The sequence below is a fragment of the Nanorana parkeri genome, unplaced genomic scaffold (genome assembly GCF_000935625.1).
Source record: "Nanorana parkeri isolate BGI_ZX_2015 unplaced genomic scaffold, ASM93562v1 scaffold421, whole genome shotgun sequence".
In the NCBI taxonomy this organism is placed as follows: Eukaryota; Metazoa; Chordata; class Amphibia; order Anura; family Dicroglossidae; genus Nanorana; species Nanorana parkeri.
The window spans coordinates 963942-983649 of record NW_017306689.1 but is presented as its reverse complement, the minus strand read 5'-3'; the positions used below and the strand labels follow the sequence as shown (position 1 = coordinate 983649).

The 19708-nt window shown below is 37.1% G+C and overlaps 1 protein-coding gene across 1 annotated transcript in view; it reads right to left on the bottom strand.

Moving 5' to 3' along the window:
* The window catches only part of EPHA5 (EPH receptor A5), a 270172-nt gene extending 251005 nt beyond the window's left edge, over positions 1 to 19167 (bottom strand). The window contains 1 exon segment of the mRNA XM_018559918.1: positions 18929 to 19167. Within this exon segment, the coding sequence (XP_018415420.1) occupies positions 18929 to 19094 (166 nt within the window). The 5' untranslated portion in view covers positions 19095 to 19167.
* Positions 19168 to 19708: the final 541 nt, after the last annotated feature.

The following is a 19708-nucleotide window of genomic DNA, read 5'->3' as shown; positions in this document are numbered from 1 at the left end:
CTATCCCCCTTTTTTTAACTTTAGAATTTCTTTTTTTACAGAAGAGGGGCAATTAATACCTCTATATCTTGTTAGGTATATGCAGGGGTAATTTATTTTTGACAAACTTTGAGTTGGGACCATTTTATAATTTCACAGGAAATGTTTACACGCTTACAGGCAAACAATACACTGAGGCTGATTCACTAAAGGAGTTGAGAATCCTCACTCAATAAATTATGTAAATATATTAAACTTCAGAAATATTTAAACTGGAATTTGCTTTTCGTTAGATTGGACAATTGAAGTGAATATTCACAGTTTATTAATTAAGGTTTCTCAGCTCATTTAGTACATCAGCCCATAGGCCAAACAAGCTTACCATGTCAAACATGTGTATAGTTTGAGTATAGCCCAGTGCCCTTAATAAGTGTTTGGTTATGACTCACTTTTTTCCTGCTCCATTTTTTGTGAATCACCTGCCCAATTTTGACATACATACTGTTTAGTCTGGCATAAATATAGCAGGGGCCTGCATGTTTTTTGGCCCTCTTTCTATACCAGCTCTAATCTGTATCCCTGGACTATATCTCCGAGGGTGGCCCACAATTAAAGATAAAAAAAACTGGCAGATTGTCTTATATGTACCTAGCAAACATGTTAATAAGAAACGGAAAACTGCCATTGGAGTGAATTTCATATTACCTTTTGTTTATTGCTTATGTTTACTGGGCAGGCGATTTGCTTCTGTGTGAATTGGCTACTATGATCACACTAGAATTTTGTTAAGTGTGTCAGTTTGGTTGAACAAAATTCCAAACCAATTTCTTTGTCAGGGTTGTGTTTGTCTAACTTCATATAACAATAGGAGGCAGTACTGCTAAGCAGCAAGCTTTCAGTCTGTTGGTTTTAATAGACTTGTTATAGCAGTAGTTCAAAGAGCATAATACACTGTATACTGACTTCTATTCTTACTACCGCCTGAGAAGGCAGCCCTGGGCAAATGTTCATTCAATGTGTTAACATACATCTTCATCTTGTGGGGATTAATAAGTGCTGGGTTAGTTTCTTGCAAATGTACAATGCAGTAATGGCATAAAAATACATAATGCACAACAACTAATAATATGATGGATCATAATATACACACGTGTACACATTTTTTTGAATTTTCCCTGGAAACTCAAAGAGCAAAATACAGGTAATGTATAAAATGAATGTATAATGTGAATAACAATTAAGAATAACCGTTACAGCCTAAAAATGCATATCAATAATTTTTGCAATCCCTATGAATTGTATTAACTATATAAAATTAACTATATAAAGTGCTATCCCACAGTGGTCGAAAAAATAAAATGCCCCCCCCCCCCAGCATATGAATTGAATGCTTGTTTGTCTAGGGAGAATCTAATACAGTGTTAAATTTTTTGGGCCAGCATGAAGTTCTACTTCAAGGAAATATGCTACTCTGAAAACTCAGAAAACCTCTGTGCAGGGTTATATATTTAGTGGGCCATAAATATTCAGAGATTGAATCTTCTCTATGAGCTGTAAAATTTGTTGTGCTTTTGCCCCCTTGTGCTCCAAGATGGAGACTCTCATAGTTTGGAGTTAGGAACGCACTATAAGAGGTGCCTTGGCGCGGCTGTGCGGCTTTCACATTTTCTGCAGAAGACGTGAATCCAAACCTCTGTTGTTAACCTTAGTGGTGAGACAATTTTTTTCACATGCTGGCTTGTGAGTGTTCCATGATAACTTTCTTCTGTTTTACTGTTTAAAGCCCATTTAGTGTGCACCTTACTGTATAGCTGGTGACAAATTGTTGAGTGAGTTTGTCATTTGTTTTGTTTAATTGGTCACTCTCTAGCAGTTGCTGGTATTTTTTTTAAATAATTTACTCTCAATAATTCATTCATTTTATTATCATAATATTAAACCTGTCACAAAGTAAATATGGAGGCCATCAATTTTGAAAATACTTGTTACCAGGCTGTCATGCCACCACTTTTGTTTTGAGATTTTATAGTAGCTATAGTAGATACTCAACCTCCTGTAATGGTGTGAAAAGTACATTCAAATTATTGTCACTGCCTGGAGTGTTTTTCACAGGCACTTCTATTGTTGGCTTGTAGATGGCTGTGAAACCCACATCTCACTTCATGATGTGCAGACAGTCACAGTACTACATTTCCCGAAATCACTAATGACCCTTGCTAGCAGCAGAGGAATGTATAGTGGAAGTGATTGGCAAGGCGGGGCAGCTATTGGTACACTAGAGTTGGCATTGAGTGCCAGCAAATGCTTTATAATTTATGAAACAGATGATTTTTCTGCAGAATCTGCAGATTAGGGTTAATAGGCAGTCTATTGCTAGCATTGGGAGTAGATAGTCTATGACTATAGAAGCAGTGGTGTTCTGAAGTCCAGCCGCAGATTTCAAAAGCAAGACTGACAACAGTGCTTATAATTTCTAGGCAGGAGAGTCAGAGTTGTCAGCTTATTCCGTCAGGATCACAAGGTATTTTTTTCTAAAAATAGCAGTCAGAGGTAAAATGTCCAGGGGGCAAAAAATATATATATATATAGGCTGCTGAAGTGGTATCAGCAGTGGTAAACTATGGACAAGACAGAAACATCCAGAAAGAGTCTAAGCAGATTTGTTCTGAGCTTTTATTCACCAAGCCAGTAAGTAAACACATTTCCAATGCAGGAGGACTTTGTACAGCAAGTCCACAGCATAACATAAAGAAAACATCTGCTTGTTGGAATCACTAGCTAAATTCTGGGTCAGATCCTGACTAACCTGTGTCCCCTAACTGGTTCCCCAAAACAAATAGACACTTTTTTAGTGTTTTGTCAGCAGTCAGCACTCACTCAGCTGCATGCTCTCACAGCAGAGAGAGCAAGAGTGAATGCTTTTACTTACCTAATTCCTTGCTCCAGCAGGCTCCTCCTCTCCATGCAACTGGTCCTCCCCAAGCTGCTTCTTTTCGGCTCACCATCCAGCAGTTGCACTATAATGTGAACATATGCAATGCAGGACCAGAAGTCCTACATTGATATAAGGATGCTGAGGGCCGTCCACTACCCGGAGGTAAAAGCAGAGCACTAGCTGCAAATCAAGCATTTAACCCTTGTAGTGTGGGGGAGCCCCACGACAATGGTAGGTTTTTCTCAGCTTTAAGTTTAAAACAGTGTACAAGAGGCAGTTAGAATTTCTATTGCATTTCCCATTGAGGAGATTTCAATTCACTTCCTGTCCCGCTATCAAGGTGTTAGAGAGACTACAAGCAATAGGAAATCTCTGTTGGTGGCAGAAGCAGCACCGTAAACACTTTTTTAGTAGAGTATGGAAAGGTTAGAATTTCCTATCTGTCCCTGTGGCAAACATTCTGGTAAGGTAAGGTAAGTAAGGTAACAGCCAGCAATAGAAACTTGACAAGTCCTGAGTCTTCCCTGTGTTTATCCAAAACTTAAAAAGAAAACTGTCTAGAGATGGGCTTTAACTAACCTGCACTATCGATAAAATGTAGTACAGAATAATAATAATTATGTTGGTCTTAATGCTGCTCTGGTTTGATAATGATGAAAAGTATTGAAAATAAAATGTAAAAAATAGCTGGCAACCATTAAATAAGAAATTGATATTAGGTTTCAGTCTAGTGCATTAGACCTTTTCATAGCTGCAAGACTGAACGGAAATTTGAACTCAGGTCCTTTGTAGGTTATTGTCATCCTTTTATAGTCAGTCCAATTAACCTCTTCCAAGTGTTTCACAAATGCTCCTAATTTTCCAGTTATGGTATGTAACCAAGGTAACAAGTTCTCCTTCTGAATGCAAGAGAGGTTTGTTCGCTTCTGGAGGTCCAGCTCTAACCTATTACCCTTTAGTAATGGTCCGATTTATCCAATTCTTAACCAAAAGCATACATCAAACAAAAAAAGGGAAGGGATTCGGGCCGCCTACTACTTGTAGGTTGTCCAAGGGTTAATTCAGATATCGGGACGGACCATCGTTATCGATTTGTAAAAAATTATTTATTTAGTATAGCAAAATGGATCACAAACATAGGCCAATCTTTCTTCGTTGACCAATACAAACAAAGATGAAGCAGCATGAACTAATCATTATTTTTCTTGCTTTAGCTGGAGCTGTTTAAATTCAAGTGTTCTACATTACCTACGTCGGGTTTTCCTTAAACAAAAAAAGGGAAAGGATTCGGGCCGCCTACTACTTGTAGGTTGTCCAAGGGTTAATTTCAGATATCGGGACGGACCATCGTTATCGATTTGTAAAAAATTATTTATTTAGTATAGCAAAATGGATCACAAACATAGGCCAATCTTTCTTCGTTGACCAATAAAAACAAAGATGAAGCAGCATGAACTGATCATTATTTTTCTTGCTTTAGCTGGAGCTGTTTAAATTCAAGTGTTCTACATTACCTCCGTCGGGTTTTCCTATATGTCAATCTTCTCCTTTTGGTTACAAAGTATATTTAATGTCTTAAATGTCTTCCCCCTATGGGTTCCCTTCTGGGCTTCCTACTTATGGTTTTGGGTATTTAGTTCTTCTTGTTTGGTACCGGTGGTAAGGTTAACCACTACCTTGCCTTGATCAGTATCTTTCCCCTGGTGGTACCGATCACCTATGATTAGTTAGAGATTTTCATAGGTCCCCTGAAGGTATTCGGAGGTAAGCTATGCCTTTGTATGGAGTCAGCTGAGACTGTTGCCGCTAGTTAGCAATTAGTAATCAATATGGTTTCACGGCAAATACTATAATGTGAGCATGCTTTTTAACTTTCTATTTAGGATTATGATTTCACTCGATTCATCCGAAATTTCATTTTTCCTTATTATGACAGTAGTTTTTCTTTTGAGAGAACAAAGATTTTTACTCACGTATCCAGTTGTCAGTCTTTTTGCGTATTGTTTAGCTTACCTCTCCATTAGTCTCTTCATTTTGAGGGGAAGGTTTCGTTAGTTTTAAATGAATGGATCGGCCCAGAGGGTTAGTCCTTAATGCATGTGCATGTGTACGAGGAATTTGGATTCCCAAAGGGTCCGTATGTTGTTGTTTCCAAAAGCTCAAATCGATAACGATGGTCCGTCCCGATATCTGAATTAACCCTTGGACAACCTACAAGTAGTAGGCGGCCCGAATCCCTTCCCTTTTTTTGTTTGAAACAAGTTCTCCTTCGTTTGTATCAAAACTTATGTTTTACCTTCAGCCAATACAAGATCTCACAGCACATGAATGTCACTGCATCCCCAATAGAATTGGCATTACAAATTCAGTATCTCAATACATTCTCAGCTGCTCTAAAGTTTTATTTCCCAGAAGCAATGATTCATAGACTGAATTTGTAAAAACAGAAATGGATCGCCATCTGCAGATGTCATGGCATACAGTTGACAAGTTTTAGTTTTCACCTCTAAAGGACACAAAAGCAATCATTTTACAGAGGGCAAAAGGCTTCTCAACCTTAAACGGTATAACAGTTCTGCTTTGTCAAATAAAAAAGGTTCAACGTTGGAAAGTTGTAGATTTTACAATAACAGTAATAAAATACAGTCATTCAAAAATAATGACCACATAACACCTAAGATAAACTAGCATTCTCAGTCCATTTAAAACACACTGAATACATGTTTCATGGGAAGAGATTTGACAGGCCTAGCCCATTGTAAAAAATATGAATGTTATTTTTGCATATGTTAACTACTATCATACACATGCACATACAATTCTCATTTTGCCTTCTGGAAAAAAAAGAGGATATACTGGGTTTTATGAACTGCATAATGCAACATAAAATGAACTCTAATGTACTCAAGAGTGTCAAGGAGTTACATGATGCTATATAAGCTCCATATCCGGTCACCCAAAAAACATTTAAGGTGACACTATGGTCAGGAGTTAAATCTTAAAAATAAATTCAAGTACCTTAAAGAATTTTTGTTATTAACCCTTGCAGTGAGGCTACCCCCGCACTAAGTGCTCATTTGTGTCTAGGATTAAAAAAATAAATATATATATATATATATACAGTCTATATACTGTACACACATCCGATGCTTGATCGGCTTCTTCTTAGACTGGCCCTTCCAGAGTCTCTCCTCTTTCTCTGCAGAGGTCTAAGGTCCCATAAATCATCAACATCTATACACAGTCTATAGACGTGAGGACGCTGAGGAAGATTCCAATGTGCAGAGGAGGAGGAGACAGGCGGGAGGGAGCGCTGTAACAGCTGGCTGGCTCGGAGCTGTGGGTGAGTATAACTTTGTTATTTTTGCCCCTAGACACAAACAAGCACTTAACCTTTGCAGTGCGGGGGTACACCCATTGTCAAGGTTAATCAAAAGTTTTCCTGGAGATCTTTAACTAATAACAAAACTGTACAGTATGTGTGTATCACTCAGCTGTAGATCCTCAAATCATCTCTGAATTGGTGCTGACACTGTCCTTCCTTCTGGAGGGTGGCTATGTTTGTTCCCCATGGTCCCTGTGTGTGTTGTAAAGTAGCCACCACCCCAAGCTCACTCCCATGATGGACTACAGTCTCACATTTAGCTTACTAATTTGTATTGAGATTGTAGTCTATCACAGGAGTGAGCTTAGAGCGGTGGCTACTTTACAACACACAGGGACCATGGGGAACATAAGTAGCCACCCTCCAGAAGGAAGGACAGTGTCAGCACCAATTCAGAGATGATTTGCGGATCTACAGCTGAGTGATACACAAATAAGATACATTTGTATTAACAGTTGGGGTACTTGAATGCATTTTAAGATTCAACTCTTGAGTTTAGTGTCACTTTAAAGTTTAGAAAAAGCTACTTTTCTAAAAGTAATCTTGTTTTATTATTTTTATTTTCAGTTAGGTACGTATAAGGTACTGAAAAAAGACTTTAAATAATTGTAATACTGTATATTCTTACATCTAACCAGCAGGTGAAGCCTTGGGCTACTTTTTACATGTTTTCCAGTTTTTCCTTTTTTCATATTGTTAAAAGCACTGTTTACAGAGCTCAGTAGCCCTAACTACACTTCAAGCACGGACATGAAATCAGTCAGACATGTGAGTAATCCCTCTCATTCCATACAGCTTTGTGAAGTCTCTGGCTATTAGTACCACTATAGGTTTTTCCTATCATTAGATTCTATGAAGATTCTGCTATTTTAATCAGACAGACCTGTCTAGTAGATTTACAATAAGATAACTAACTCAGTAAGGCACATGCAAGAAAGAAAGCCTGTATATGTAATTAGCAAATATGGCTATCTGCAAATGTTTCACAAAACAGGGGTTTTTAAACATTAAAATAACTGATCACATGTATTTGGATATGAAAAAACAGCAAAAAGACTACAGTCTCCCTTAAAGTAATATACTCTCTCTTTAAATAGAGTCACTTAGTTTTATTGCACAGATGATTACAGTCTCATACTGAAAACATTTAGGGCAAGTATAATTAAATAGATATTCAAATGTGTTGATATCCCCATACATGTAGAGAAACCACTGTAACCTCAAAGAAAAAAATTATAAATGAATGTACCAGACTTTGTCTTATTAAAATGCACAGAAAACAGCTATTCTAATAATATCAGTGCTTTATGCCTCATTTTTCATGAATGCAATCCAAACACTAATACATTATTATATTCTAAAATACAGACAGGATAATGTAAACACAAATGACAAACAGTTAGGGCCTGCAAAAAATAGTGAATATAGGAATTTATAATAACTTAATAGCAGTATTCTAAAGCAGAATATTATTGACTGAAGATGGGCAAACTTCTTTGAAGTGATAATCAAGTCAAAAGGATTTTAAGCTATTTCAAATGCTGCTTAAATTGCTTACAATGGATGCTGCCCCTTGATGTTTAAGGCTGGGTTCACACCTAGGCGTATCAAATATGCGCGTTTGTCGTGCGTTTCGTGCCACGTGTTTTTACGCGATTCGCGGTAAAAAAAGCGTGACAAACGCACGTTTCCGAGGGCTACCTGGCTGTATGCCAATAGATACACGCGGCAAATACGCCCCAAAGAAGCTCCTGTACTTCTTTGGGCGTAGGGCGTTTTGCAGCGCGTTCCTACGCGCTGTAAAACGCCCAGGTGGGAACCATGCCCATAGGCAGTCATTGGTTTTCACATGTTGAGCGTTTTACAGAGCACCCAGGTGTGAACCAGGCCTAAGAGTTTTGGTTCCTGCAAAATCAGCTGGTCCTGATATCCTGTTTTAGGGTGTCTAATTTCCCTTGCAGGGCCATATGAAGCCACCCTTGTGTTAGTAAACTGTGTGTGTCTCCACAAACACACTGAAGTGCAAATTGAAATAGCCAATAGTAATGTCCCAATGCTTTTCAATGGGAAAAAATCTTTTTTTTTTTTTCTCTATTCTGACATCGATCGTGTCAGAATAAAGAAAAAAGGACACAGCAGTGTTTCTCTCCTTGGCGGCCAGGAGCAGGAGACTCCCGGGGCGCCAGGGAGAGTTTGCTGTTTGGAGATCAGTGTCCCTGGTTAGCAGCTTTGTGAATAGACCCCTAAGTGCTTGGGCAAAAATGTAAAGAAATATTTTGCTGGACAATGTATTTTCATTTGATCTGGATTCATTATTGAAAAAAGGTTGAGAGTTTAATACTACCTTAAAATGTTACAGTTTGAGCTGATATTTGGAAAAGATATTTGGAAAAAAACAGAGAACACAATTGCTTCTCACTGGGTTCCCACTTACTTATATGCTCATTCTTTTTTATTTATTTATTTAATACACCTTAGGGTTTGATCACATGGTAGCAGTTTATGTGCAGTACATTTTATGAACAATGCATTTTAAATGCATTTTAAAAGCATTTTACATGTGTTACCATTGTACGGATGTATGCATCTATGGGGTCTATTCACAAAGCTGCCGAAGGATCTAGCCGTAGCTTCGGCCGATCCTTCGGCTAGCTTCGGCCCCAGGACCCCTTCGGTTAGCAGAGGGCAGGTACAATGCTAGTTTACTATTGACTATTGCGAATTGAAATAGCCAATAGTAAACTCCAAATGTTTTTGAATGGGAATTCGTCTTTTTTTTTTCTCTATTCTGACATCGCTCGTGTCAGAATAAAGAAAAAAAAGACACAGTGGGGTTTCTCTTCTTGGCGGCCGGGAGCGGGAGGCTCCCAGAGCGCCCGGGAGATTTTTAAAATTTTTTTTTTTTTTTTACAGCAGCAGAGCCGCCGGACAATAGGAAACTATTGGGCGGAGCTAGCTGTCACTGATAGCTCTGCACAATCGTTTTATATTAACTTTTTTCTACTTTTTTCGGCGGCATTTGGCTATTCTCTCACTGCTGTTCGGGATCTTTCAGAATAGCACGAACAGCAGTGTGAAGCCTGCCGGAGGTTCGGCTCAGCCGATCCAGATGTTGGATCGGCTGAGTCGAACTCCTTCTGCACTTCGGGTCAGCCAAACATGCTGAGCATGTTCGGCTGATCCGAAGCCACACGAAGCAAGCCTGAAGTGAATAGCCGAACAGTGTTCGGCTCATTTCACTTCTGATCGGTCATTCACTCGGCTGCCCTCGGCAGCTTTGTGAATAGACCCCTATGTAGTGCTTGTTCTGATAAAACCACATCGAAAATAACGAAAAAAGATGCAGCAGGATCTTTTTTTAAGGCACCACATCTAAAACGTACTACACCAGATACCAGATACACCTACAAATTTTGACCAAAACAAAAAAAATTCTGTTGTGTTAATAATCTATTATAAATATGCAGGTATGAAAATATCCAGGATTTCAACCTTAAAAAAAAGAGAGGAGGCCTAGAAGTCATGATGAAGTTGACAAAGTGACAAAATGTGGTAAATCTTAAAACTTTACTCCAGACACATTCTTTGTTTTTAGATCCGGATAGAAGCGTTACATTTTTCTATCAGGTTTTTTTATAGCTCTGTGACCCCAAAGGGAAGATTTTCACTCATTTATTGCCCCTTGAACAAGAGGACACCGCAATAAAAACATAAACGTTCTAGTTCTTCCCTAGTCTGCTAAAAATCACTTTTTGTCTGTGTCCCAGTTAGAGAGATTTTCTGTCACTTCCTGTCCTAACAGGAAGTGAATGAAAATCTCTCAAACAGGGACACCTATGGGATTTAAAACCTCTCCGAGGCTCTGGCATTTCACTGGTTTATTCCAAAGAAAATAAAAACTTTTAGATGGAGTTCTGCATCTCAGAGATGTCTACAAGCCATCCTGAAAAGAGGACAAAAAACATGCTTTTTTTTTCTGTGCAGCAATGGAATTTCTTCCATGGAGGAGTCAAGAGGTCAGTAATACATTTTTTATTTCAGAGACACAGATGCCAGAAGAAATTTTTTCCAGCACGTGTGAGTAGTATGATGACAAAGCATCATCAAGAGCAAGAGTCACCAAACTGGAGCACAGACTTTTTTAAAGCTATATTTTGATATCATTAGAAGAATACATATAATTGAGACAGAGAAAGAGAAATGAGGTAAAGCTGTTTTTAATGTCAATCATTTTTGTAACTGGTCTTCTTTTTTTTTACTTCAGCTGGCTGAGCTCATAGAAGCACATGCTCCCAGGTTCTCTGCTGAGGTACATTTTGTCATTAATGAATGCTTGCCCTTGCTTTTTAGAGACAGGAGAGCATTTTGATGTCTATGTGGTCATTGTGTCTGCTGGTCATTTCACTTGGAACTAAAACTATACTTGTTCTAGAGCCCAACATGTTTCTGGTCCTTTGTATGACCACTTTGTCACAGCTTTGTGCACGCATGATTCATAAAGGGGTCAAATCCTCAAATAATTCTTTGTCTAGCCTCCATGTAAATTTAAGTAGAACTTTTTTTCCTGCGACATTGTATGCTGGGTCAGGTCTACTTGTCCCATGTTTCCTCTTTCTGCACTGTCACTTTGTGAGAAGCTTTGCTTTTTTTTTTCATGATCAAATCAAATTCACCATCATCTGTTGATATTTGCTCCTTGTCCTCCTGAAACTGTTCCTGCGTCCTGCCTACCACTACATCAATGAGATATAATGTAGTAATGTTACAGAGATTAAAGAAGCTGTGACATCAAATGCTCCAGATTTGCTACAATGGGCACCAACAGCAATAACACCACAAGAAATATATTTTCCACTCTGCCCCGAAATGGAATATGATGGTTTCTCCTAATGTTAAAGATGGCTTAACAAAGAAAGCAAACAAAACAACCAATTTGGTATTTGTCCCTCTACAAGAGCAGTAAAAAAAACACCAGAATGAAGTTTAAAAAACTAAATAGACAAAGGGTGGAGCTTGAGTGTGACACAGACCATGCAATAAAAGCTAACCATGCTAATATGACCCATTACCTGTGGCACAGAATGTTTAACCTTGTATTAGAACAGCCAGTATGTCTAGACTAACAACAGAAAACAAAAAAACTGAGCACAAAAAGCAAACTTCTGAATCTTTTCTAGATCTTCAAACTTAAATTTGGATTCTCGGATGGTGTGCCTGAGCCACAATAAGAGTAATTGTGCCTTCAATGTACTTAAACTGTACACTGTAGGTACTGTCTCTTGGATAAAGCCAAGAATAACACTTGTTAAAAGAGGTAATCTTATCTGGATAAACCATTGTCCAAATTCAGCCAATATGAATTAATATCCATTTCTGCACTTAAACTTGTTTGTGCAAAAGTACTAACAAACATATGGGTGTAAGGCTGTTGACTTTGCAAGGGAGTTTTGCACTTTGCAAGGGAATTTGCACTTTAGCTTAGTGAATGAGTTAAAGCTCTGTTGACGTCCATCATCCAATCATGTGCAAGCAAAACTATATTTCCATTTTCCTTGCTCGTGATTGTGTATTGCAAAGTGAAATCTCAACACATTTACTAAGTAAAGGGACAAAGTCCCCTGCAAAGTAGAAATTCCCTTGCAAAGTAAACAGCCTATCTGCCTTTAGTAAATAAACCTCACAAAATATTTTCATTTAAAGTAAACTATTTGACATGTCTGAACAGTGCATGTGAAAAAGAAAAGGTTTGCGGGAAAAAAAATAGTGAGACCGTCCTCCCTAGAGGCAGTTTGACAATGCAGGCATACTGTATATTCTAATATTCCTATAACAAGAGGACAGCTATGAATACAGGCCCCCTGCTAAGCTGATACAAACTGATTTGTCCTTCAGCACAAGGCTTATTCTTGATTTTAGGGTGGAAAAAAGTACCCTTACAAACAAATTCACCTTCCAGTCCAAAACGGAAGTGATTCTTTTGATGTAAATAAGCTCAGCCAGTCTGAGCATTGGACAGTACAGCATCTTCACATTCTGTTCAGTTAGAACAAAACAAAATCGGCAAAATCTGAATGAAACTAACATAGCACCACATTATGTTTGTTTGGTATGTTTCTTGTTTGAAGTATAAAACTTCACCATTTCCAGCTGCTATATTGATCACCATGCTTGAATCTGTTGAGCCTTCATTTTGCCTTTGATCACACAACACCAATAGTTAGGAAGGTCCTATACACACTCATAAGCTCTTGCGCAGCAAGACAGCATTTTGGGTTATAGTAGGCTGAAGTTTGATGTAAATGATTAGCTTGATGCTGTAAACACAATGCAGAGTCAAAGTCACCATCTTTCATATATTAATGATGGTTTTGGCCTTTCGCCTTTAGTTCCTCATGTTTGCATCTAGAAGCCCTGGTTACTAAAGAAGTTATATGTTTATCATTGTTTTGCCACACATGTGCATGCCTGCTTGTCAACATAGAATCTGAGTCTGAAAACCTTGCCTAGATAATGTTCTCAATATTTCTTCCCTTCCATATTTCACCACTCACAACCCCCTTCAATTGTACCATTAGAATAATCATTAAAGGCTACCATATAAATTCCTGATATTATCAGAAAAGATGAGCCCAGTGCCATTCTACAGCTTTTATCAGTTAGATATCCTCATTGGATTTTTGTTCCTCTATAGAGGAGCCTGGAATATCAGTATGTAAAATAGAGCCCATATTTACATCCCTACTGTTTTTCTAGTTGGAAAAAAAGATATTTTCAGTGGGTATTTAAAAAACACAAAGATCTTTAAGCTTATAATAGGGAAAAGAAGCCTGATGATGACAATTTGCAGTCTACAAAGATTGAATAGGTGGTATATACATACAATTCTAAAATTGGCCTTTCGAATGACAGTTTGTTCGTAAGTAACTAGAATGGATTAGAGAATTTGTAACAAATATATTTTTTGAAAAATAAAATCACATAGAGATGACAAGCGATATCTCATCTTCTAGACACAACAAACTGTTTAATTGTTGCTATAAAAGATAAATATATGAATTATCCACAGTAAAAATGCATTACACTTTATGAATATCATAGCACAGCAAGTTTTATTTATTATTTACATCATATGTAAATGTTCTGTATACACTGATTCACAGTATATCAACATACAGAAACGTTTTAGCCATCTCTTACTGATTTATACCCCCATTGGATTAAAGAAACTAGACTAAAAAAAGTACCAGGTGCCCTTGACTTCTTTATGACATTTTTATATTTGAAAAACTACTATTCTAGTAAGCCTATATCTTCCTAAACATGCATAATGCTTCATTTTACAATATAACTGTCAAAAGGATGGATAGCTAAGTGGGGCTCTGAACACCAACCCTCCAGGTTTCACCACAAAATTAAGAAATAATTACGATTGTTCATTACAAACAACAACATGTTCTAATTTTTTTTTCTAGCTTTAATTAATCCTCCAAAAAATGTAATATTAATGGATCCACAAAAAGAAGTACTAAAACATTGACATTAAACGCTTTTTTGTTTTTTCAAACATTATGAAGGCGAGTAACATCAGCAAGCAAAAGTTTGTAAATTGTTGTAAACAATAACATACTAAACAAAGCAAAAATCAGCACTATATTCATATATTCTGATCCCATCAAGTGATGCGTGCAGATGGGAAACTTGACTAGTTAAATTAAGTTTGTTCGCTAGAGTCTTTGATGTTGATTGGCCATTTTTACAAATGAATGCTGCACTGAATGACACAAAAGACAATGTTTATAGAGGAAGTGTTATTAAACTGACACATTTATTTCACATTTCAAGACAATGCCACCAGTACATAACTAAAGAAACGTAGGTCTTTCATAAACGACTCAGTATCTTAGAGGAAGTCATCAAATTATTGCAGGCCGATTTCTTTCCTCGCTGTGCATGAACTATTTACCATAACAAAGGTTTCACATTTTCATTCTCTAAATAACAGTTGAAAAGACTCAAACCATTTCTGAAATTTCTGGCCTCATGTGCCTACTCCTTGCTTTGTGGTGTGCTCCTGTTTTTAGCAGTAAAGGGTCAAAAGGGGCAGAGACGTTGGCAGTGAAAAGGACAGCCTTTGTGTTGTGTGGCTGGAGACATAAAGAATAAGCTTAGAGGGGAGTTTTGTAACATAGGGATTTTACTTAACCTCATTAGTTCCAGATGGGCCCTAATACAGTAATATGCCTCATGGCAATGAATTGGGTTAATATATTGAAATGTCAGTTTTTAAACCACAGGATACTGATGTTTGTGTACCTATTTGCACTTTTGTTTAACATAGTTTAAACCGAGAAACATATGAGAGACCTGTAACACAGTTCCACCCAGTAACTCTATACCAAACTTCTCCCTTGGATTGACACATGTTGTGACGTCTAGTCTATCATCCTATTGTTTGTGTATCTAAATCTTGTCAAACAATATTCTAAGGTAGCTCATCAAAGTGACACTGTTAAACCACGACTGGTTTGGTTGCAGTATTATTTCTTTTAGCCTGCGGGATTTACCTTAACCATCTGGCCATGAAAATAGATCAAAAGTTATCTAATGTGTACCTTGTATGTCTATATTCACCATATGACTTCTAATAAAAAGAGTCAGTGCAAAAAAATAAAACAATAGGAGAAATGTAATAACAACTAATAATAGCACAATGTTATTTAAACTACCCCAAAAAAAGAACAGTATGTGCTGTTTAAACTGCTTAAACAACAGAGTGACTGGTAATGATTGTCCTAGAGTGAAATTGTTTGTTTATTTGTCTTAGAATACTGAGCATAAGCAATCTTAATGTTATTGGCTGAGTAGGTATAAAATGCACGGGACTATCCTAAAATAAGTTATTATCTGCATTAGGTGCATTTACACAGAGTTAAATTAGCATACAGCTAAAATACATAGATGACCGCATACCAAGCTAGCTAATTCAAAAGCTATTTACCAAACATATATAGATGTGTATTGTTGTATTATCATTGTATGTATCTATCTACCAATGTATGCCTCTAATACTATAATAACAGTGTAGGAGTTTCTGAGACACAATTCATTCCATGCTTTTATGCTAACTATACTTACAATTTGCTGTCATTAATGAAGTTACATTTTCATGAACATGTGTTTTTTTAGCATTCAATCTTCTCATGATGCTGCTCTTAAGAGCACATCAGAGACACTTGAAAGCCTTTAAGAAACTCAAAGAGGGTAAAATGTTCTCCATAATAAAGCAAAATAACAGTGATTTACACTTCATAGCCAAGTCAATAATTGGGAATTTTATATTCCGATATGTGAAGCAATAACAAACACATAGGAGCTAAAAAGTAATAGTAATGGTATATATTTTGAATACAGGCTTATTATGATATGGCATTTTAATCACAAGACTCATATGATGTATTACTAAGTATCTTCCAAAGAGTTCATTCTGACTGTGCCACCTTCAGGAGAAAAAAACGTTCTAGGTCATCATTTTCTAAAAGAACAATGGAATATAAAATCTTCCTAATTTGAGCCCTCTATTTGACTTGGTACAAAGGCAGTACTCTTATCCAGGATAGGTAAAGTAAACTTCCTTTTCTGGAATATACTATAATAAGCATGAATTGAGAATTCTAGCTTCTAACTATAGCTGTGTGGATTTGCAACATTGTGTAAAACTCTAAAAATAACTCTGACATATGCAATATGTTTCACAATGACATAGGATGTAATGCAAAGATTCACTTCATATGGTATACTGTGAAAAACCGCAAAGTGAGACAATCATGACTCTGTTCATAAGGAAAATAAAACATATGCACTTGATTCTAAGGAGATGATAGGCATGACATATGTACATATAATTCACATTATTTACATAGGGCCTAGTTTTCTTGCATCGTTCAAAAACATATTTTGGGCTACTTTTTATTTATTTATTTGTATTTTTTACATTCTAGCGAGTCTGGTAAGGATGGGCAAACAGAATAGCTTAAAGAAAATCAGTTATTATCAAATGGTAATGAACAAATAGTAGCAAAGACTAGCAACAAATAGTAAAAATATCAGAAGTAGCACGTAAATAGTTGGCAAAAAGAGATTTCATGACCTTCCCTTAACTGTCTCTTTTAAGATAATTATTACATGTTTTTATTGCTCCTAGTTTTCTACTACCTCTTTGTCTGGGTCACACATTCAGTTCAATTTTATCTACGGCATCAATCCTTGACATGTTTGGCGATCTGTATTGTGTCAAGGTTTAAATTGTAATCTACGGATGGAGAAGGCTATGTTACAGAGAAAGTGTGCCATGTTAAACAAATGTGTAGAGGGGCCATAAAATATTTCTTTTTACTTGGTGTTGGATACCTCATGGAAATCAAGAACCAAGTAGAAAATAAATGATATGTCAGCTCTTCCTGTTTTGGGGCAATACATTTGGTTCCAACTGTACTTCACACCTTGAGCTGTGTGTGTCCTCAAACACATCATAATTAAAACTTTAGAAGCTCTACACTTTGGCCATGATGTTTTGTGCAAGTGGTGTCTTTTCAGTCTATCATTTTCACAAGGCCAATTTGTCAATTATTGATTATATTATTGAATAGGTAATACCTGACATATTAAAAATGGAATATTCAATTTTTTTCTCATGTATTCAATTTCTTTTTTATGTATTCATCTGTTAATGCCATAATGGGGTGACACCATGACATTGTGTTAATTTGGGGTAACAAGATGCAATTTTTTGTTTTTAATTGTAAAAAAGTTGCATTATAAAAAATTCCTAATACCGATTTATCACTTTCAACATTAACCTACGTAGTAATTACCAAGATCAATATGAACCCAAATGTTCTGAGAAAACATACTAAAGCAATGTTTCAGGACAATATAAAAAAAAGTTACTGGAACCACAAACTAGTAGACAGGTAGTGGCAACCGATGCCTTAGTTCTTACAGCCATCTATTACAAGTCAAATTATTTTACTTTTGCATCCTGGGACCTTTCCCAAAACTCCTTCATAGTCATCTTTGCTGTCTTATTTTCCAGCCTTGATATGCAAACATCAATTACTATTTTGCGTAAAGTTTCTTCAATGACATGAGGTTTTGAGTTAAGGGATGAATATATGTGTAAACGACCTTAATAGTTATACAAACTTTTTCTATGCAACCGAAATCAAATTTCAAACATAAGCTAGCTTAAATTTTTATTTTATCGAATCAGATCAACACAATTGGAATGCCTATGCTTTTCTCAGTACAATTTTACAGATTTTGTTTTACTGATATAATATTTACAGTATAACAAACCACTGTAGCCAATATTTAGATAATACGATTCTACACCCAGGACAAAGGGGAAAATAATCAGCAGAACACAATTATATCTTATAACTGTGACAACTTTCATTCCTGGCAAAGCACTGAGAGATGATTGCATAAGAGCAGCACTGCTATTAAGGCATATCAATATGAACTTGAACAATGACTTTTGTATTGCGGAGCTTGGGTTTTTTTTTTCAAAATAAAGTTTTTACATCTGCAGAATGACAGTTAATTAGTTCAAAGTGTGTTGTACATAGTAGTGAATGACCTTCTTGTTTCTCTTTTATTGATCAGCATTCAGTCCCCATCCCATCCTCTTATGAATAACACAGCTATGAGGACTGTCTACAAAAAAGACAAATGATTGAAGTAGCGTTCACCCTAGCAGTTGTAATGTAATAAACTCAGAGACTACTATTGCTCTTGACTCATTTCCAAGGCTCAAGGAACAACTTCCTAACAAGACATCAGCATAAACCCTGCAGCAACGCTCTGACCCAAGAGTCAACTCCATTCTCATCTCCTCCACAATATTATCAGTACTGCACAGCATGAGATCACTTTGGTGTAGTGTAATACAGGGACCATACCAGAACACTAGAATTAGCTATTTTCTTTTCACTTACTAATTGGTCATGCAAAATATTAAATTAAAAAAAAAGAAGGACATATTATTACAACATGTAAAGAATGAATGGTTACTGTATCCCCATTATGTGTAAATGGTTCTATTGTTAACTTTTACTCTGCTTAGAAATTGATCATAAAGGTGTTGCCAATAAGTAAATTATAAGGAATCTGAATATTACCCATGGCAAAATATTTTACATATTATGCTTGTAAATTTATATCTGCACCAAGTGATTTTTATAAGCTTCAAGTCACTACTTATTTGCTGTAAACATAACACCTACAAGTTATTTGTGAACTACTCCATACAGCTTTAATAAACAAAGAAATACATTCAATTTACAGATCTTGAACTGGCAAGCTTGGTTCTCTGCATTCCACTTCATTTGTACATGCTACCATAAGTGATTGCCAGCATTATAGACACAGTGACACAATATGAATGCAGCATAAATATAAACACATGCATATGTTGTAGTCTTCTTGCTTTTCCCTCTTAGAGTGATGAATGCTGGTGTCACAGAGATATTGCACTTTGATTGTCAGTGTTGCTGCCTAATGTGTTTAGTGTGAACATAATGTAGGCACATAAATAACGTTCTGGCTGGAAGATAAATGATAGAGCTCACCTTCATTGCTTGGGTTAGGGATGGTCCTTGAGTAGGTGCTGGTGACAAGCCATATCCAAAGGGTTAAGTGGGTCCCAAATCCAGCCCAGGTACCAACCGACCAAGAAGATCCACTATGAAACCAGGGCAGTCCAGCAGCAGATTTGGCATCGTTGACCTGCAGCATCTTCTCCCAGCAGCGATCTTTTAAATAATAAAAAAAAGCCCACTTGCCTGGCTAAGTCTGTTTCAGAGCACACTTGTCCTAGGATCCTATTCAGCTGCCAGTGAGTCAATCCCTTCAACGGTTGTCAATCCAATAGCTGGTGGCTATCAAGCACTTGTCCCTTCTCCTTGCTGTCAGAGGTGGCTTTCTGGTACTGGGATGTGATCAGGTGTAAGGGTCGCTTTTTCCTTTCTCCTCCTCTCCTCCAAATAACCCTGATGTGCCTCCTCCGCCTCTCCTCCTCTTCCACACTTTGATTTGGACGCGTGTGATGGCTCAGAGGAGCCAGATGACGGGTGTAGAAGATGAGGGATGTGACAACATCAACCCCCACACTTTTTTTTTTTTTTAAATCCCCCCCAACCAAAAGTCAGGCGTTCAGCAGCATGATGGTAGGATGGAAGGGAAAATAGGAGGTGAGCTGAAAGAGGGAGGAGGGGAGGAGAGCAAGGCTTGGGAGATTGCAACTAGCAATGATGTCCAAATTAAGCAGAGCAGATCGGGAAGAGTCCCTGGAGGAGGACATCACATGGAAGATGCTGAGTGACATGTACTTGAGGTGCTTAGAGGGCAGG